General features: G+C 49.3%; 1 protein-coding gene and 1 long non-coding RNA gene across 5 annotated transcripts in view; one reads left to right on the forward strand and one right to left on the reverse strand.

The window, feature by feature from the left end:
• Positions 1 to 21925, reverse strand: part of LOC106586532 (LIM and senescent cell antigen-like-containing domain protein 1) — a 43282-nt gene that overhangs the window by 20888 nt on the left and 469 nt on the right. The window contains exon 1 of one of the 4 annotated variants that reach the window (XM_014173938.2): positions 19277 to 19349. The exons of 1 other annotated variant lie outside the window; for it this stretch is intronic. Coding sequence is in view for 2 of the 3 variants with exons in the window: in XM_014173936.2 (XP_014029411.1) it covers positions 16243 to 16343 (101 nt within the window). In the remaining variant the exon portion in view is untranslated. Of the gene's footprint in view, positions 1 to 15273; positions 15640 to 16242; positions 16643 to 19276; positions 19350 to 21925 lie in introns of those variants that run through there. 2 more of the 4 variants (XM_014173936.2, XM_045707696.1) reach the window with 2 other exon arrangements.
• LOC106586533 (uncharacterized) lies at positions 15378 to 20446 on the forward strand. The gene is made up of 3 exons (XR_001324213.2): positions 15378 to 15565; positions 19682 to 19873; positions 20332 to 20446. It is a non-coding gene; the product is annotated as an uncharacterized lncRNA (long non-coding RNA).

Here is a 21925-nt window from a genome sequence, read left to right on the forward strand (position 1 = left end):
CCTGTCAGCTCTATCTAAAAGGGGCAGAGTATGAGTTGGATGTATATTATTAAGTGTTTATCCTTTATTCCACTGGTCAGTAGCTAAATTGGTATCATAATCCATATTTCATCAACATACAGTTATATGCATACTTTCATCATTACATACTGATCTGTTCTTAAATATGAATGAATGGGAGTTACGTTATTATCTTGTGTATTCATTTGTTCTCTTTCTGTTCCCTCTCTTTCCTCCCTGGATCCCTGATCACAGGTGATGAGTTGAACCTGTGACTGAGGGGAGGTGTATATGTATGTATGTATGTATGTATGTATGTATGTATGTATGTATGTATGTATGTATGTATTTATTTGGGTGCTATGGGGTGGGGCTTCAGGTCTCCTGGGTTCACATAGTACTTATTGCCACCAGTACAATGTGTGTTATTTTCAGCCTGAGGGCCATGGATTTGTAATAAATATTTCTCAACGTTCGCATGAGACAACGTGGTCCCCCAATTCCTTTCATTGACACGGTCCACGCAACGGCTGGTCGTAACACACACATTCTCTCTGTACATTGTCACCTATAGAGATAGGTTGTGATTTCCCAGTTCCAGGAGAGATACAGATGGTTTGGCTCACCACATGGATCTGAGTCAGAAACACTACAGGCTGAGTTGAGCAACTCAGTGTTTTGCTCAAGGGAGCTTAAGGAATGAAAAATGAACTGCCATATGAAAACATTATGAACAGATAAAAGTAATCTCTGCCATTTCTAATCTAGTGAATAAACACTTACAAAAATGTAAACAAAAGTATTATCATTATTATTGTTATTATGATGATTATTATTATTATCTGCTCTATGCCATCAGAGTGATTAATCATTGTTTATGTGGCTAAATTCATCCCATCTTACAGCTCTGACTGCCCCTCCTTAAATGAATGACACTCCTACACCACCGAAAGGTCAGGAGAATAAATCTACTGGAGACACTATTCATCCTCTGTAAGAAAAACTATTTGTCCAGCTGAGAACCTCTTCAATTACTTTAAAACCAAGGCAGTGTCCCAGCTCCAAATCTCAATGCTGTGTGTAGTAAGCCTGTAGTAAGCCTGTGGGGCTCTAGCATGGAGCACTGTGGACATGTGTCTCTCCACAGAGTGTCAGACCATAAACCAGGAGGGCAGAGACATTCCTCTCTGCTATTCCAATCTTCTGCGTGTTTCCATTATTCTACAAATAGATGCCCGGGAAAGTCTCATCCCCAAACCAGGTTCTGGCAGCTGACGCCAGCCCCAGTGTATATGTGGGGCCAGCTTTACCCTTCTTCCTGTCACTGGTGAGAGCGGCTGCTGTGTGACTTACTGCAAGCTGGTTCAGACTCATACACGACACGGGTCCTGCTATTCTCACCACTGATCCAGATAAAGAATGGATTCAAATGGTCATAGGAAACAGACTGGGAACTACTGGTGTTGACTGACAGGACAATGGGACAGAGGGCGGGACCAAAACAGGAAACACTAAGCTGCCACCCTGATTACAGCATACGGATTATACTGAGGAGAGGAGTAGAGAGGAGTGTTTCCATGTGGTCATGTCTCTGTCGTTCAGGCCCTAGCCTATTCCTGACTACACAGTTTACATTCCACAACAACTGGTGAAGCATCTCTCTCTCTGACTTTTTCTGAGGGAGGGAGAGACAGAAGGATGGCGAGAGAAAAATGAGAGAGAAAGAAAAACGACAGAGAGAGAAAGCCTCCAGCGGGCCAAATCACTGCATTTCCCATGAAGCCCATATGAGCAACATGGAGGAGCCGGGAGCCCAAATGGAGGTTTATTATTAGAGAGAGAGGTTGCTATGATTTGCACGGGGGTGCATGGGGGTTGTGATCGTAGATTCTGCCAGATCCACTCTACTAAAGCTGTTCACAGGCTGTAGATCCTGCCAGAACTGGAGCTTAGATTTACATGATATCTCTCTCAGTGTGTGTGTGTGTGCGCCAGTGGAGGCTGCTGAGGGGAGGAAGGCTCATTATGTCTGGAACAGAGTAAATGGAATGGCATCGAACACATGGAAACCATTGATACCATTCCACTAATTCCATTCCAGTCATTACCACAAGCACGTCTTCCCCAATTAAGGTGCCACCATCCTCCTGTGGTGTGCGCGTGCAGGGCCTGTAGTACAGCCTGTTCTGAGGCAATAGTGGAGAGTAAACAAATACAGCATCTGACTGACACACATCCAGACTGGGAGAGTGTGTGTGAGTGTTAATGTGTAAGTGAGCCAAGATGTGTGCAAATGTATAAATGTCTGTGTGTTCACTTGATATCAGTGTGTGTGTGGCCTCACCAGTAGTCTTTAATTAATGAGGCCACCCAGAGGGGCTAGGGCCTAAATATGTCCTCAGCAACTGTCACCAGCAGACAGCGTGGCTCTGGAGTGCATTCTCTGCATTGGGACATGGCTTTGCAGGACTCTAAAGAGATGCCATGGTAACAGAATGATGACGAGACTCCAATTCTTCACTTTAAAAGGTATTCCAAACAAAAACCAATGATTGCAAAGTTTAAAAAAAGCATACAAATCTATGTACCAGGACTAGTTTCAAAAATGTCCAGTGAACAGTGTCTAACCATCTAACAAACCAACCAAATGTCCTGAATCCTAACATGAGATCCATGCACATTACTTGAATATCTGAGAGAAACCCTGCCACCTGGGGGTCTGAAGTACAGAGAGAAACCCTGCCGCCTGGGGGTCTGAAGTACAGAGAGAAACCCTGCCGCCTGGGGGTCTGAAGTACAGAGAGAACCCCTGCCGCCTGGGGGTCTGAAGTACACAGAGAACCCCTGCCGCCTGGGGGTCTGAAGTACACAGAGAACCCCTGCCGCCTGGGGGTCTGAAGTACACAGAGAAACCCTGCCGCCTGGGGGTCTGAAGTACACAGAGAAACCCTGCCGCCTGGGGGTCTGAAGTACACAGAGAAACCCTGCCGCCTGGGGGTCTGAAGTACACAGAGAACCCCTGCCGCCTGGGGGTCTGAAGTACACAGAGAACCCCTGCCGCCTGGGGGTCTGAAGTACACAGAGAACCCCTGCCGCCTGGGGGTCTGAAGTACACAGAGAACCCCTGCCGCCTGGGGGTCTGAAGTACACAGAGAACCCCTGCCGCCTGGGGGTCTGAAGTACACAGAGTACCCCTGCCGCCTGGGGGTCTGAAGTACACAGAGAACCCCTGCCGCCTGGGGGTCTGAAGTACACAGAGAACCCCTGCCGCCTGGGGGTCTGAAGTACACAGAGAACCCCTGCCGCCTGGGGGTCTGAAGTACACAGAGAACCCCTGCCGCCTGGGGGTCTGAAGTACACAGAGAACCCCTGCCGCCTGGGGGTCTGAAGTACACAGAGAACCCCTGCCGCCTGGGGGTCTGAAGTACACAGAGAACCCCTGCCGCCTGGGGGTCTGAAGTACACAGAGTACCCCTGCCGCCGGGGGGTCTGAAGTACACAGAGTACCCCTGCCGCCTGGGGGTCTGAAGTACACAGAGAACCCCTGCCGCCTGGGGGTCTGAAGTACACAGAGAACCCCTGCCGCCTGGGGGTCTGAAGTACACAGAGAAACCCTGCCGCCTGGGGGTCTGAAGTACACAGAGAAACCCTGCCGCCTGGGGGTCTGAAGTACACAGAGAAACCCTGCCGCCTGGGGGTCTGAAGTACACAGAGAAACCCTGCCGCCTGGGGGTCTGAAGTACACAGAGAAACCCTGCCGCCTGGGGGTCTGAAGTACACAGAGAAACCCTGCCGCCTGGGGGTCTGAAGTACACAGAGAAACCCTGCCGCCTGGGGGTCTGAAGTACAGAGAGAAACCCTAACGCCTGGGGGTCTGAAGTACACAGAGAAACCCTGCCACCTGGGGGTCTGAAGTACACAGAGAAACCCTGCCACCTGGGGGTCTGAAGTACAGAGAGAAACCCTGCCACCTGGGGGTCTGCAGTACACAGAGAAACCCTGCCACCTGGGGGTCTGCAGTACACAGAGAAACCCTGCCACCTGGGGGTCTGCAGTACACAGAGAAACCCTGCCACCTGGGGGTCTGCAGTACACAGAGAAACCCTGCCACCTGGGGTCTGAAGTACAGAGAGAAACCCTGCCACCTGGGGGTCTGAAGTACAGAGAGAAACCCTGCCACCTGGGGGTCTGCAGTACAGAGAGAAACCCTGCCACCTGGGGGTCTGAAGTACACAGAGAAACCCTGCCGCCTGGGGGTCTGATGTACACAGAGAAACCCTGCCGCCTGGGGGTCTGAAGTACACAGAGAAACCCTGCCGCCTGGGGGTCTGAAGTACACAGAGAAACCCTGCCGCCTGGGGGTCTGAAGTACACAGAGAAACCCTGCCGCCTGGGGGTCTGCAGTACACAGAGAAACCCTGCCGCCTGGGGGTCTGCAGTACAGAGAGAAACCCTGCCGCCTGGGGGTCTGCAGTACAGAGAGAAACCCTGCCGCCTGGGGGTCTGAAGTACACAGAGAACCCCTGCCGCCTGGGGGTCTGAAGTACACAGAGAACCCCTGCCGCCTGGGGGTCTGAAGTACAGAGAGAACCCCTGCCGCCTGGGGGTCTGAAGTACAGAGAGAACCCCTGCCGCCTGGGGGTCTGAAGTACACAGAGAACCCCTGCCGCCTGGGGGTCTGAAGTACACAGAGAACCCCTGCCGCCTGGGGGTCTGAAGTACACAGAGAACCCCTGCCGCCTGGGGGTCTGAAGTACACAGAGAACCCCTGCCGCCTGGGGGTCTGAAGTACACAGAGAACCCCTGCCGCCTGGGGGTCTGAAGTACACAGAGAAACCCTGCCGCCTGGGGGTCTGAAGTACACAGAGAAACCCTGCCGCCTGGGGGTCTGAAGTACACAGAGAAACCCTGCCGCCTGGGGGTCTGAAGTACAGAGAGAAACCCTGCCGCCTGGGGGTCTGAAGTACACAGAGAAACCCTGCCACCTGGGGGTCTGAAGTACACAGAGAAACCCTGCCGCCTGGGGGTCTGAAGTACACAGAGAAACCCTGCCGCCTGGGGGTCTGAAGTACACAGAGAAACCCTGCCGCCTGGGGGTCTGAAGTACACAGAGAAACCCTGCCGCCTGGGGGTCTGAAGTACACAGAGAAACCCTGCCGCCTGGGGGTCTGAAGTACACAGAGAAACCCTGCCACCTGGGGGTCTGCAGTACACAGAGAAACCCTGCCGCCTGGGGGTCTGCAGTACACAGAGAAACCCTGCCACCTGGGGGTCTGAAGTACACAGAGAAACCCTGCCACCTGGGGGTCTGCAGTACACAGAGAAACCCTGCCACCTGGGGGTCTGCAGTACACAGAGAAACCCTGCCACCTGGGGGTCTGCAGTACACAGAGAAACCCTGCCACCTGGGGTCTGAAGTACAGAGAGAAACCCTGCCACCTGGGGGTCTGCAGTACAGAGAGAAACCCTGCCACCTGGGGGTCTGCAGTACAGAGAGAAACCCTGCCACCTGGGGGTCTGAAGTACACAGAGAAACCCTGCCGCCTGGGGGTCTAGAGTACAGAGAGAAACCCTGCCACCTGGGGGTCTGAAGTACACAGAGAAACCCTGCCACCTGGGGGTCTGAAGTACACAGAGAAACCCTGCCACCTGGGGGTCTGCAATACAGAGAGAAACCCTGCCACCTGGGGGTCTGAAGTACAGAGAGAAACCCTGCCACCTGGGGGTCTGCAGTACAGAGAGAAACCCTGCCACCTGGGGGTCTGAAGTACACAGAGAAACCCTGCCACCTGGGGGTCTGCAGTACACAGAGAAACCCTGCCACCTGGGGGTCTGAAGTACACAGAGAAACCCTGCCACCTGGGGGTCTGCAGTACACAGAGAAACTCTGCCACCTGGGGGTCTGCAGTACACAGAGAAACCCTGCCACCTGGGGGTCTGCAGTACACAGAGAAACCCTGCCACCTGGGGGTCTGAAGTACAGAGAGAAACCCTGCCACCTGGGGGTCTAGAGTACAGAGAGAAACCCTGCCACCTGGGGGTCTGGAGTACACAGAGAAACCCTGCCACCTGGGGGTCTGGAGTACACAGAGAAACCCTGCCACCTGGGGGTCTGGAGTACACAGAGAAACCCTGCCACCTGGGGGTCTGAAGTACAGAGAGAAACCCTGCCACCTGGGGGTCTGAAGTACAGAGAGAAACCCTGCCACCTGGGGGTCTAGAGTACAGAGAGAAACCCTGCCACCTGGGGGTCTGAAGTACAGAGAGAAACCCTGCCACCTGGGGGTCTGGAGTACACAGAGAAACCCTGCCACCTGGGGGTCTGGAGTACACAGAGAAACCCTGCCACCTGGGGGTCTGCAGTACAGAGAGAAACCCTGCCACCTGGGGGTCTGAAGTACAGAGAGAAACCCTGCCACCTGGGGGTCTGAAGTACAGAGAGAAACCCTGCCACCTGGGGGTCTGCAGTACACAGAGAAACCCTGCCACCTGGGGGTCTGCAGTACACAGAGAAACCCTGCCACCTGGGGGTCTGAAGTACAGAGAGAAACCCTGCCGCCTGGGGGTCTAGAGTACACAGAGAAACCCTGCCGCCTGGGGGTCTAGAGTACAGAGAGAAACCCTGCCACCTGGGGGTCTGAAGTACACAGAGAAACCCTGCCACCTGGGGGTCTGAAGTACACAGAGAAACCCTGCCACCTGGGGGTCTGCAATACAGAGAGAAACCCTGCCACCTGGGGGTCTGCAGTACAGAGAGAAACCCTGCCACCTGGGGGTCTGAAGTACAGAGAGAAACCCTGCCACCTGGGGGTCTGAAGTACAGAGAGAAACCCTGCCACCTGGGGGTCTGCAGTACAGAGAGAAACCCTGCCACCTGGGGGTCTGAAGTACACAGAGAAACCCTGCCACCTGGGGGTCTGATGTACACAGAGAAACCCTGCCACCTGGGGGTCTGAAGTACACAGAGAAACCCTGCCACCTGGGGGTCTGAAGTACACAGAGAAACCCTGCCACCTGGGGGTCTGAAGTACACAGAGAAACCCTGCCACCTGGGGGTCTGAAGTACACAGAGAAACCCTGCCACCTGGGGGTCTGAAGTACACAGAGAAACCCTGCCACCTGGGGGTCTGCAGTACACAGAGAAACCCTGCCGCCTGGGGGTCTGCAGTACAGAGAGAAACCCTGCCACCTGGGGGTCTGCAGTACAGAGAGAAACCCTGCCACCTGGGGGTCTGAAGTACACAGAGAAACCCTGCCACCTGGGGGGTCTGAAGTACACAGAGAAACCCTGCCACCTGGGGGTCTGAAGTACACAGAGAAACCCTGCCACCTGGGGGTCTGAAGTACACAGAGAAACCCTGCCGCCTGGGGGTCTGAAGTACACAGAGAAACCCTGCCACCTGGGGGTCTGAAGTACAGAGAGAAACCCTGCCACCTGGGGGTCTGAAGTACACAGAGAAACCCTGCCGCCTGGGGGTCTAGAGTACAGAGAGAAACCCTGCCACCTGGGGGTCTGAAGTACACAGAGAAACCCTGCCACCTGGGGGTCTGCAATACAGAGAGAAACCCTGCCACCTGGGGGTCTGAAGTACAGAGAGAAACCCTGCCACCTGGGGGTCTGCAGTACACAGAGAAACCCTGCCACCTGGGGGTCTGAAGTACACAGAGAAACCCTGCCACCTGGGGGTCTGCAGTACACAGAGAAACTCTGCCACCTGGGGGTCTGCAGTACACAGAGAAACCCTGCCACCTGGGGGTCTGAAGTACAGAGAGAAACCCTGCCACCTGGGGGTCTAGAGTACAGAGAGAAACCCTGCCACCTGGGGGTCTGGAGTACACAGAGAAACCCTGCCACCTGGGGGTCTGGAGTACACAGAGAAACCCTGCCACCTGGGGGTCTGGAGTACACAGAGAAACCCTGCCACCTGGGGGTCTGAAGTACAGAGAGAAACCCTGCCACCTGGGGGTCTGCAGTACAGAGAGAAACCCTGCCACCTGGGGGTCTGAAGTACACAGAGAAACCCTGCCACCTGGGGGTCTGATGTACACAGAGAAACCCTGCCACCTGGGGGTCTGAAGTACACAGAGAAACCCTGCCACCTGGGGGTCTGAAGTACACAGAGAAACCCTGCCACCTGGGGGTCTGAAGTACACAGAGAAACCCTGCCACCTGGGGGTCTGAAGTACACAGAGAAACCCTGCCACCTGGGGGTCTGCAGTACACAGAGAAACCCTGCCGCCTGGGGGTCTGCAGTACAGAGAGAAACCCTGCCACCTGGGGGTCTGCAGTACAGAGAGAAACCCTGCCACCTGGGGGTCTGAAGTACACAGAGAAACCCTGCCACCTGGGGGTCTGAAGTACACAGAGAAACCCTGCCACCTGGGGGTCTGAAGTACACAGAGAAACCCTGCCACCTGGGGGTCTGAAGTACACAGAGAAACCCTGCCGCCTGGGGGTCTGAAGTACACAGAGAAACCCTGCCACCTGGGGGTCTGAAGTACAGAGAGAAACCCTGCCACCTGGGGGTCTGAAGTACACAGAGAAACCCTGCCGCCTGGGGGTCTAGAGTACAGAGAGAAACCCTGCCACCTGGGGGTCTGAAGTACACAGAGAAACCCTGCCACCTGGGGGTCTGAAGTACACAGAGAAACCCTGCCACCTGGGGGTCTGAAGTACAGAGAGAAACCCTGCCACCTGGGGGTCTGCAGTACAGAGAGAAACCCTGCCACCTGGGGGTCTGCAGTACAGAGAGAAACCCTGCCACCTGGGGGTCTGAAGTACACAGAGAAACCCTGCCACCTGGGGGTCTGCAGTACACAGAGAAACTCTGCCACCTGGGGGTCTGCAGTACACAGAGAAACCCTGCCACCTGGGGGTCTGAAGTACAGAGAGAAACCCTGCCACCTGGGGGTCTAGAGTACAGAGAGAAACCCTGCCACCTGGGGGTCTGGAGTACACAGAGAAACCCTGCCACCTGGGGGTCTGGAGTACACAGAGAAACCCTGCCACCTGGGGGTCTGAAGTACAGAGAGAAACCCTGCCACCTGGGGGTCTAGAGTACAGAGAGAAACCCTGCCACCTGGGGGTCTGGAGTACACAGAGAAACCCTGCCACCTGGGGGTCTGGAGTACACAGAGAAACCCTGCCACCTGGGGGTCTGGAGTACACAGAGAAACCCTGCCACCTGGGGGTCTGAAGTACAGAGAGAAACCCTGCCACCTGGGGGTCTAGAGTACAGAGAGAAACCCTGCCACCTGGGGGTCTGAAGTACAGAGAGAAACCCTGCCACCTGGGGGTCTGAAGTACAGAGAGAAACCCTGCCACCTGGGGGTCTGGAGTACACAGAGAAACCCTGCCACCTGGGGGTCTGCAGTACAGAGAGAAACCCTGCCACCTGGGGGTCTGAAGTACAGAGAGAAACCCTGCCACCTGGGGGTCTGAAGTACAGAGAGAAACCCTGCCACCTGGGGGTCTGCAGTACACAGAGAAACCCTGCCACCTGGGGGTCTGCAGTACACAGAGAAACCCTGCCACCTGGGGGTCTGAAGTACAGAGAGAAACCCTGCCACCTGGGGGTCTGCAGTACAGAGAGAAACCCTGCCACCTGGGGGTCTGAAGTACACAGAGAAACCCTGCCACCTGGGGGTCTGATGTACACAGAGAAACCCTGCCACCTGGGGGTCTGAATTACACAGAGAAACCCTGCCACCTGGGGGTCTGAAGTACACAGAGAAACCCTGCCACCTGGGGGTCTGAAGTACACAGAGAAACCCTGCCACCTGGGGGTCTGCAGTACACAGAGAAACCCTGCCGCCTGGGGGTCTGCAGTACAGAGAGAAACCCTGCCACCTGGGGGTCTGCAGTACAGAGAGAAACCCTACCACCTGGGGGTCTGAAGTACACAGAGAAACCCTGCCACCTGGGGGTCTGAAGTACACAGAGAAACCCTGCCACCTGGGGGTCTGAAGTACACAGAGAAACCCTGCCGCCTGGGGGTCTGAAGTACACAGAGAAACCCTGCCACCTGGGGGTCTGAAGTACAGAGAGAAACCCTGCCACCTGGGGGTCTGAAGTACAGAGAGAAACCCTGCCGCCTGGGGGTCTAGAGTACAGAGAGAAACCCTGCCACCTGGGGGTCTGCAATACAGAGAGAAACCCTGCCACCTGGGGGTCTGAAGTACAGAGAGAAACCCTGCCACCTGGGGGTCTGCAGTACAGAGAGAAACCCTGCCACCTGGGGTCTGAAGTACACAGAGAAACCCTGCCACCTGGGGGTCTGAAGTACACAGAGAAACCCTGCCACCTGGGGGTCTGCAGTACACAGAGAAACTCTGCCACCTGGGGGTCTGCAGTACAGAGAGAAACCCTGCCACCTGGGGGTCTGAAGTACAGAGAGAAACCCTGCCACCTGGGGGTCTAGAGTACAGAGAGAAACCCTGCCACCTGGGGGTCTGGAGTACACAGAGAAACCCTGCCACCTGGGGGTCTGGAGTACACAGAGAAACCCTGCCACCTGGGGGTCTGAAGTACAGAGAGAAACCCTGCCACCTGGGGATCTAGAGTACAGAGAGAAACCCTGCCACCTGGGGGTCTGAAGTACAGAGAGAAACCCTGCCACCTGGGGGTCTGGAGTACACAGAGAAACCCTGCCACCTGGGGGTCTGCAGTACAGAGAGAAACCCTGCCACCTGGGGGTCTGAAGTACAGAGAGAAACCCTGCCACCTGGGGGTCTGGAGTACACAGAGAAACCCTGCCACCTGGGGGTCTGGAGTACACAGAGAAACCCTGCCACCTGGGGGTCTGAAGTACAGAGAGAAACCCTGCCACCTGGGGGTCTGGAGTACACAGAGAAACCCTGCCACCTGGGGGTCTGGAGTACACAGAGAAACCCTGCCACCTGGGGGTCTGAAGTACACAGAGGTGACAAGAAACATTACAGGATGCAGGTGTTTAGACTGCACTGTGAGAAAATGCATCTTGTTGTGGTGATGATGATGAGAAAAGCAGCTTTGGATGCGTTTAACATCAATACAGAGAAGATACAATAATACAACCATCTGATAATGCCAAAGGAAAACTTTGCTGTGACCGAATAGGGACAGTCTGATCTTAAAGCCAATATAAACATTTCTCCTCTGGGCTATATAAACTAACCCAGGCTGTGGATACATGATGAACAACAGTTTAGACAGAGGCTTAGTTAGGTATTACAAACAGTCTCTCTGGGGTTAGTTTGTCAAGTTCTACAGTAAATACTCTGATTGATCCTGTGTTACGTTGGCACACACAGCACTGGTAGGATGAATAAAGGAACTGCATTATTTTACAGATGTGTTGTCAGACAGGCATGGTATTACGAAGTCACACTGAATAGCAGTATAAATCACTATGGTGATGGTATTTCCTGTTGGTGAGAAATTGATACAACAGCACAGCTGCAAGGTCTCATTGCTCAACCAGAATACTCCACACCTGAGTCAGGGCCAGAGACAGGGTTATGCCATACCTTCAAACACACTCCCTGGCAACACCAGGCCATCCCAAACTACCCCAGCCACAGATCTCCCAAGGCCCCCTATAAACTCCAAATCTCTCCCCAGTCGGCCCAGGCCACCTTACAAACCCGGCTCCCCAGGAATCCTCTAAGAATCTTCCAGGATAATTATTTCTAAAACCAAAGTTATTGTTTAGTTGTGATAGCCATACTGTAACACAACTGTAACTGTGTACTTTGCCCTCTCTGCCAGAGGCGAACGTTGAGTTTGATAGGTATGTATCCTAGACAAAGCTGAGGCGGTTATGTCTCAGCGAGGGCTCCCTACACAGATGAGACTGGAGCTACAGGCTAAGGCTGCTAGCACTAAGGACAATGATAACCAAACAAACCCCTCTCTTCCCCTGGCTGTGTCAACAGTAGCCATGGTAGGGGAGAGTGGGGTAAGTTGAGCAACATTTTTTTTACATTCAGCATCATTTCATCAAGAGAAATATAGTATTCTTTCTAACAAAGATATCTACAGATAGTTCAGGATGTAGTGTATCCATAGAAATAATCACAATTCATGTAAACATTACTGTTCTAAAAACACAGCTTGTCCAACAACAAAAAAAGTGGTCTCTTGGCACAGCTTACCCCGGATATGGGGTACGTTAAGCCGCCTACATATTTCTGTACTGAATTACAGTTGAAGTCGGAAGTTTACATACACTTAGGTTAGAGTCATTAAAACTTGTTTTTCAACCACTCCACAGATGTCTTGTTAACTAACTATAGTTTTGGCAAGTCGGTTAGGACATCTACTTTGTGCATGACACAAGTCATTTTTCCAACAATTTTTTACAGACAGATTATTTCACTGTATCACAATTCCAGTGGGTCAGAAGTTTACATACACTAAGTTGACTGTGCCTTTAAACAATTTTCTGGAATTTTCCAAGCTATGTCATGACTTCACAAGCTTCTGATAGGCTAATTGACATCATTTGAGTCAGTTGGAGGTGTACCTGTGGATGTATTTCAAGGCCTACCTTCAAACTCAGTGCCTCTCTGCTTGACATCATGGGAAAATCTAAAGAAATCAGCCAAGACCTCCACAAGTCTGGTTCATCCTTGGGAGCAATTTACAAACGCCTGAAGGTACCACGTTCATCTGTACAAACAATAGTACGCAAGTATAAACACCATGGGACCACGCAGCCGTCATACCGCTCAGGAAGGAGACGCATTCTGTCTCCTAGAGATGAACGTACTTTGGTGCGAGAAGTGCAAATCAATCCCAGAACAACAGCAAAGGACCTTGTGAAGATACTTGAGTAAACAGGTACAAAAGTATCTATATCCACAGTAAAATGAGTCCTATATCAACATAATCTGAAAGGCCGCTCAGCAAGGAAGAATACACTGCTCCAAAACCGCCATAAAAAAGCCAGACTACGGTTTGCAACTGCACATGGGGACAAAGATCGTACTTTTTGGAAAAATGTCCTCTGATCTGACAAAACAAAAATAGGACTGTTTGGTCATAATGACCATCATTATGTTTGGAGGATAAAGGAGGAGGCTTGCAAGCCAAAGAACACCATCCCAACTGTGAAGCACAGGGGTGGCAGCATCATGTTGTGGGGGTGCTTTGCTGCAGAAGGGACTGGTGCACTTCACAAAATAGATGGCATCATGAGGGAGGAAAATTAGGTGGATATATTGAAGCAACATCTCAAGACATCAGTCAGGAAGTTAAAGCTTGGTCGCAAATGGGTCTTCCAAATGGACAATGACCCCAAGCATACTTCCAAAGTTGTGGCAAAATGGCTAAAGGACAACAAAGTAAAGGTATTGGAGTGGCCATCACAAAGCCCTGACCTCAATCCTATAGAACATTTGTGGGCAGAACTGAAAAAGCGTGTGCGAGCAAGGAGGCCTACACACCTGACTCAGTTACACCAGCTCTGTCAGGAGGAATGGGCCAAAATTCACCCAACTTATTGTGAGAAGCTTGTGGAAGGCTACCCGAAACGTTTGACCGAAGTAAAACAATTTAAAGGCAATGCCACCAAATACTAATTGATTGCATGCAAACTTCTGACCCACTGGGAATGTGATGAAAGAAATAAAAGCTGAAATAAATCATTCTCTCTACTATTATTCTGACATTTCACATTCTTAAAATAAACTGGTGATCCTAACTGACCTAAGACAGGGACTTTTTACTAGGATTAAATGTCAGGAATTGTGAAAAACTGAGTTTAAATGTATTTGGCTAAGGTGTATGTAAACTTCTAACTTCAAGTGTAAATATTACCACTACCTTTTTTCTATCTTTATTTCCCAAACACAATTCAACATAATTGCTTTTTTGTCTTTAATACATTTTAAAGCATCTTTTAACACAAGCTTAACGCCTAACAAACACTTTGTGCTTTTTGAAACACTTAACTTAGGCCAGGCCCTGTTGTTACCTCATATCTCAGCGATAATTCCTTGCATTACACCTGGGAAGAAAACACATTTGCTCAACTTGCCATTAGCTCAACTTAGTCCGTGAAATGATGACCTCTTTATAAATAGTTGGTGAAATTATTAATTTGGTGGATGGTTTCCTAGAAACGAGTGCGGCTCAACTTACCCCACTCTCCCCTAACGGAGAAATATAAAGGCTGTATTGGCATTACATGCTACACAACAAGGGGAAAACCTGTGGCTGTGCACCTCAAACCAACTGCACAGAAAAGTGGAAGAAAGTATAATGTAGGTGGTCTTTTTAGACATGTTAGTTATTTTTGTGCAAAGTGTACTGTATCTCACACATGAACCTCCCTGTTTTGCTTTTGTTCCCAACGTCCATAAAACCTCAGCCCTGCCCCTCTGCCCTACTGGCATAATTTCAGTGTTCCATTTCCTGCTGAGGGCTGAGCGAAAGGAGGAGGGAGGGTTTGGGAGGATGTGTGGCAGCCTGGGACGTGAACCGCGTGTTTGTGGGTCATATGTGAAGGACACATAGCAGGGACACACCACTACAACCAATGATGTCATAGCAGAGAGACCAGGTGACCTCATGTTCTGTTACTAGCTCAGTTCTGCTGACCAAGCACTTCAGTACATCATATTTAGCAGTGAAGGCTGGTGTGTGTGTTTGTGATATGACACATGTCTGACCCTTGGGAGAAATGCAAACCTCTAACCACAGCAGGATCAGGGGCAAAGAAGGGGGGGGGGGGGGGGGGTAGAGAGACAGAAGGAGAGGAAAAAAAGTGTTATTGTCACATAGGTGCAGTGAAATGTGTTTTTTTACAGGGTCAGCCATAGTAGTATTGTGCCCCTGGACCAAATTATGGTTAAGTGCCTTGCTCAAGGGCAGATCGACAGTTTTTTCGCCTTGTCGGCGCAAGTATTTGAACCAGTGACCTTTTGGTTACTGGCCCAACACTAACCCCTAGGCTACCTGCCGCTCTATGGGAAGGTAGAAGGCTGGAGAGAAAGAGAGAGAGAGAGAAAGAGAGCAGGAAGAGATTGATAGAGAGAATGGGGATGTTGTATTCCAAAGTTGGTACCTTGTTTTAAAAACAGCCTCTTTTGCCCTTTCAACATGCCTCCTCATGCCCATCGGTACTATCGGTAGGTATTGTTGGAACAGTGAGGACAAGGGTGTATTCATTAGTCTGATTCCATTGCAAAACGTTTTATCTGTTGCAAAATGGTTTGCAATGGAAACCGTTAACTCTAGGAACCAAAAAGAAGCACAGAGCAAACGAAACAATACGGGGAGGGACTTACCTGAATTTGTCCAATAGAAACTCTTTGTGTTGCCGTTCTAAACCCCCCTCAGACAGGATCCGCACACAACCCATAACCAAAGATTACATACACGTTGTCTAAACATCAGACCGTTACCATGGTTACTCCATGAACATCAGTCTGAAATAAGTTGCTGTAAAAAAGACGCAATAGTCTCTATAAGACAGAATATGTAGAGTGGCCCCTTCACAGGCCTGGGATCTGGCGGTAGGAAGTGAAGATATAGGGTAACCACAGGAAAGTGTTGTTTACCCAACTTTTTACAGCGCCGGTAAGTTTTGTTGCTTGTTTTTTTCATCTCCTGATGCATTTCACGTGATTAACAATATGTGAACAATAGCTGAATGTAACCAAAAGTTGTCGACCAAAGCGTGTTCCCTCGCAATCAGCTGGAAGTGTTTGTGAAATCTGCCAGCTGATTGCGTGGGACAGCCTTTGGACTGTGCTTCGGTTAAACTCGGCCATTGTTGACTTATTGTCCAAGTCGCATGCGAATTACGTCAGCATTGTAAATACAAACCGACATACAGACCAGTGTACTGAAAGTTAGGTTAAAAACACTACTCTGTGGATATTTTGTCTGTGTACCTCGTACATATGGCCAAAATCAGTGGACGACAGGTAAAGTAAGTTTATTCAACAGCCTGACTAGCGATGGGACTGTTCACAAAAAGTGAGCCTACATTCTAGAGACAAGAGTCTTACACTCTCGGATATCTTTGAGGCTAACATACACAGGCTTCACCTCAGTCATACTCACAGGCCACACACACCAGGTTCTCTGCCTCTCTACAACACAAAGGACACCAACAGATGGTGACTTGTCAAATGTACCCAAGTATTAACCCTAACCATCCCCCACTACAGTACACTTTGCTGACCTGCTGCCTGTTTGCTCTGCAGTCTGGTCAAATAGAGGGAAATCAGAGCGAGAGAGAGGAGTCTCACCTGAGGCTGTTACTAGCTATGCTTCCATAGCTGTCAGGTCGCTCCTGTCTGCGTCTGTACAGGTCTGAGTTAGACAACTCCTTCAGCCGCAGAGAGTTCATCCCGCCTTCCTTCCTTCCTTCCCTCCCTCCCTCCCTCCCTCCGTCCGTCCACCGGCGCACGGATACAAACTCACAGTCAGTAATCCTCCTTGTGTGTGTGATCAGTAAGTTCCAAAGCTTGACAGGCCGACAACCAGCACTGACCCCCACCAGTCTCCTTTCCAAGCCCAGAACAGCAGCTCACACCTGGGAAGCCCTTGGCAGAACAGTCCCCTCGCTCTCCTGGAACAGCCGGCTACTACATTCCACACTCCCTCTATCTCTGACAAACACACACCTCCAGGCACACATCTAGAGGAATGACCTATCAGGGGTGTGGCTCTGATCCAACACACCTATCAGCTCCTCGCTCCGCCCACATTCTCAGCCTTAAGGCAGGTGCGTATTCATTACGCCGATTCCGTTGCAAAACGTTTCTTAAACTGAACAAAACGGGGAGGGACCTAACTGAACTTGTCCAATAGAAACTCACATTTTCTTGAGAGATCCCTTCCACTGATCAATCCAACATGACGGTTAGTTGATATTGATATGTTGTTGATAAGTTGTCTACAGTGCAGCCTCTCTATCTTCCTGTAGTCTCTCGCTCTGTCCCCAGTCTCTCTCTGTCTCTGCATCAGTCTGCCTAAGAGAGAGGTCTCTGTGATAGAAGAGGGCAGTGTGTTTCCTGCCCATTGTTCAGTTAATTGATAAAAGCATAAACAGTCAGTGGCCCCTTCACAGACCTGGGATCTGTAGTAAATACTAATAAATATCAGCAGAGGTGAACTAAACTGACACTATAGATGTATTCCTAAGGACTATTACATAATAGAACTTCTCATCTTCTCAGATTTCCTCAGGATACCAAACAGCGCCATTGGAGCCCCAAGTAATGAACCAATCCAACCTGTGTGTGTACTGTGTATTCAGCTTCCTCTGTATTCACACCCTCATAGCACACTACACTGAACTCTTCACACAGGGCAAACACACACACACACGGCCAGAGCCTTGCCCGAAGAGTTCAGAGTTTACATGGTCACTATGGTGTGGTGACAGAGTGATGGCTGCTCTGACCCCACAATAACACCTTTTCCTCTTCCTGTTTGGGACTTTAGTGTGTGTGTGTGTGTGTGTCCATTCATGTTACTGCAGCTAATATCACAGTCCCTAACCCCACCCATATCAGACCAATGTCTATCTCTACACCAACATGAGAACAACCCAATCAAACACTTGCATTAGGGTAAGAGAGCCATCCACGACCTGTAACATCAGCAAATAAAGAGTTGTCACAAACAAACACAGAGAGAGGAGCAAAGAGAGTTCTACACAGAGGACCAGAGACACAGGCAGGTCCTGGTGTAGCAGACTACTAGAAAGGCTAAAACATTTGACGGTATGGGTCTACAGCAACTAAACAATGACCCACACAGGGAAAACACAACTGTCCAAAATGAATATTGAAATGCCATAGTGGTATACTTTCCTTTTACTCAGTGTTGATGTGATTTGTGAGTCTGCCTTCAGCACATTATGACTAAATGTTTTAATTTGATATTGTTCCTCTTGCTCAGAGAATGTTATTGGCTAATACAATGAGAGAGGAAAGTGTGTGAGTGTGTGCATGTGTGCGTGTAAAGAGAGAGATAGTTCTATCTTTAGGACATGGTGTCACGCCCTGGCCATAGAGGTTTTTTATTCTCTATTTTGGGTAGGCCAGGGTGTGACTAGGGTGGGCATTCTATGTTCCTTTTTCTATGTTCTTTATTTTCTATGTTTTGGCCGGGTATGGTTCTCAATCAGGGACAGCTGTCTATCGTTGTCTCTGATTGGGAACCATACTTAGGTAGCCCTTTTCCCTCCTTGTGGTGTGGGAAGTTGACTTTCTTTATGGCACATAGCCTTTAGCTTCACGGTTTGTTGGGTAGTGTTTCTTGTTTTGTTCGGCGTCTTTTCTAATAAAAAGAATATGTACGCTCACCACGCTGCACCTGGGTCCTCTCCTTTCAACCGACGTGACACATGGGTGTCTCCAGAGTCAACACACCCAGCAGACACACACACACACACACACACACACACACACACACACACACACTACATTTACATTTATATGACAAACTAGCTGCAACAGGCTCACTATAAAATATCTAACCTGTGGGGTGAAGACGTGATGGTGGAGATGATTGCTGTAATTTGATCATAATAAAAGTGTGTCTTATGATCGTTATTAGCGAGTAGGCTAATACCCAAAATAACATTCACAGTTAGTGAGAATCTCTTTAGTATCCTGAGAGGCCAGAGGCTATAGGGATATCAGCTGAGTACGAAAATGAAGCATGTTCAGCAGGAATGTGATGACTTGCTGAAAGACACTCACTACACACACACACACACACACACACACACCTCCCCTTAGGGTCCTCTTAATGCTGCCTTTGTAGCCACTGCATTCCAGTCCTAGTTTAGAGGGTAGAGCTGGGGTGTAGGCCGCCAGCCACTTTCTAACTGACTGACTGCAACACTGACACATTTGAGTACTGTGATCAACTGTCCGTAAGATTTACTTGGTTGATAGAACTTATTCTTTCTATGGAACAACACGTGATTTCTGCATAGATTTCCCAAGACAAACAAGAGTGGTATCAGTGAGAGAAGGAAAGCCAAGTAAATGAATGTCCAAATTCACCAAAACACAAAGATACTGCCACTTTTTGGATATCACAGGTACTGCAGTCTTATAGACCAACGCTGCCCTCAGATTTGCAGCCATCTGGTTGGAAATATTTTTTTGAATTGAATTAACATAACTAAGATGAAGAGTGGGCTACTGAGCTACAAACTCACTAATACTTTATTCAACAATAAAGATCTGAAGATCTGATACTGCAGATTGTGTAGGCTGCATGTAGAAGAAACAGAAAAATAACAAAATATGAATGTCTTACCAAAGTATTTTGTTAGGCTGCTCTGAGGTTGCTGCTGTTGTTGTTGTCACTGCTGTGTCCCTACTGTGTCTTCTTCTACTGTGTCTGTTGCTATCTCACGTTCTGCTCACCCACATCACTTCCTATTTGGCTGCCTGGAAGGCCTGCCTGTGGTTGGCGTGATGATGGAGCATGTGAATTTGTGTGTGTGTGTGTATGCATGCATGTGTGTGTGGCTGAGTGTTGGTGGCTGACTGAATCATAGGGTGCAGTCTGTTCAGTGATTGAGGACAGGGATAAGGGTGGAGAGAGCTGGCTGTATGTATCACTGCAGCCATAGTCAGGGCTAGAGTAGGGTCAGGGCTAGGGAGGGAGTGGGCTGTGTGCATTACAAAATATTGTCTTTGTTTATTGTGTGTGTCACAGGAAGATACCAGGAATAGGTTTGTGTTGGATCCCTCACAATACCACACTGAGACCACACAGACATTTGGGAAGCAGAGCCACTGCTCCTCTCAAGTCATTTCACCATTGCTGTTGTCTACTGTGACCACCAGAGGGTGATATACACATGAACCCACAGACTGAATAGGAGACTGAAATGTGGGAGTCAGCCAAGTAAGTGCAAATGTAACAGTTTGGTAAACCATCGTTAATGCGATGAGTAACCTTGCCTGAGACCTAAATAGTTACATTAGCTCCAGAAATATTTCATACAATTGTCTCAATGTCATGCTAGAAACTTGTGACTAATAATATTATATGCCATTCCAATGCAAGACAGAGACTGGGAACCTGCCTGGTAAGCCTTGATTGTGTAAACAGACATGATTCAGTCTAAAGCCAGAATCTGATAAGACTTGCCATACTACTATGGCCCTAGTTTATTCAGGCTCTGGACAGAAATTCTACTATATTAAAAGGTCAAAACTCCTAATAAATTGGGCAGGGAAAGTACAAATATGCCCAATTCCAGGAAAAAACAAGGTATACCAAATGTGTAAATGTACAAATATGTGTGACAGCTACATAAGCTATCTGACTGACAGTAGCTCTTATGTCCATTGTTCCCACAGAGCTCATTCCTAGTCAGGGCGGAGCACTGAAAGACAGAGAGAGAGACTCAGGAGACTAGAGAGACATCCGCTCTCTACATCATGACCTCTTCCCCCCCAACAGCAGCTCAGGACAGGAAGTTATATACGGAGTGTGAGTGTGAATGTTTGTTTGTGGGGGCAGACAGTGTAGTGGAGACAAAATGCATCATAGAGCCTGTTGTACGTATGTTGGGTGAATGTGGCCCGGTGAACGAGTACAGGATAAAACGTTGTCCTTCCTGATAGGAGCAGTGATCCCTGGATCTAAATAAAGTAACACACACACACGAGAGTGGGGTGGGGGGTAATTAACAAGCCAGGAAGTGGATCTGCTGAAACGGGGCAGAATGGAAGTACAGTAACCACTAACAACTGGATGGAGGGAGATAGCATCATCATATTCACTGAGTCAAACCTGGACAGCATGGATATGCAGCTCCTGCCCTGTACTGTATGTCAGTATACTATGGACTTAGGTCTGGACCTTTATGGCTGCATTTACATTTTCCCACTATTTGGTCTTTTGACCAATCACATCAGCTCTTTTCACATCAGATCTGATTGACAAAAAAAAACTATTAGTGAAAAAATATCAGAATTGGGCTGCCTAAACACTTTTGTCCTAATGACCACAACAAGGTGTCAAATGGTCCCAGCCCTAGGCTACTTCAGTCTAGTCTCATATAGTAGACGTAACATAGTAAATGTAAATCCGGGACACTCAAATGAGTATGATATGTTACATTAGGTATGGTTACATATGACAGATGGTTACTTATAGCAAAAATGAAAGTATGGTGGTTGGTCGGGGTGACTGGGTGGGCGTATAACGTGAACGTCTAGCAACCCAAAGGTTGCGTTATCGAATGTCATCACTGTAAACTTTAGCTAATTAGCAACTACTTACAATGTTTTTGCTACTTTGCAACTACTTAGCATGTTAGCTGAGCCTTCTCCTAAGCCTTTAACCTAACCTTAACACCTACCCTAGTTAACATTAGCCTCCTAGCTCGAGTTCGTGACAACAAATTGGAATTCGTAACATATCCTACGTTTAGCAAATTCCCTAAAATATTGTACTAATTGCAATTATTAACATATTGTATGAATTGCAATTCGTACATATCATACAAAATGTATGATGGACATCCACAAATTGTTGCAATTCGTAACATATCATCCGAAGTTTGCAACAAGTAGGTCTACAACTGTAAAATCTAATTCTGGCTTTAAATGTCAGCAAAGTAGCCCCCTGCTGAGCAGCAAATACAATACGTTTGTTCATATCTCATTGTGAATAGGCCTAACCAGATTGATCATGATTACTCCATGTTGTTCAGTAGGCTATCCTATAAACTCTATAAACGAAAGTAGGCCGCGTTGTGATTGTTACATTACTTAACCAGTGGTCACACCCTACACTGCATCAACTCTTCTGTGCGCGACTCGCAGACAGCGCTGATCCAGGTCATTGAATGCAACAGGCTGCAATTTCGTTTGTCAAGAGTCAACAGACGGCGAATGATAGTCTACAAACTCTTTATAGAAGCAGATTTGGTCCATCATACAGTTA

The sequence above is a fragment of the Salmo salar genome, chromosome ssa25, assembly GCF_905237065.1.
Source record: "Salmo salar chromosome ssa25, Ssal_v3.1, whole genome shotgun sequence".
Taxonomy (NCBI): domain Eukaryota; kingdom Metazoa; phylum Chordata; class Actinopteri; order Salmoniformes; family Salmonidae; genus Salmo; species Salmo salar.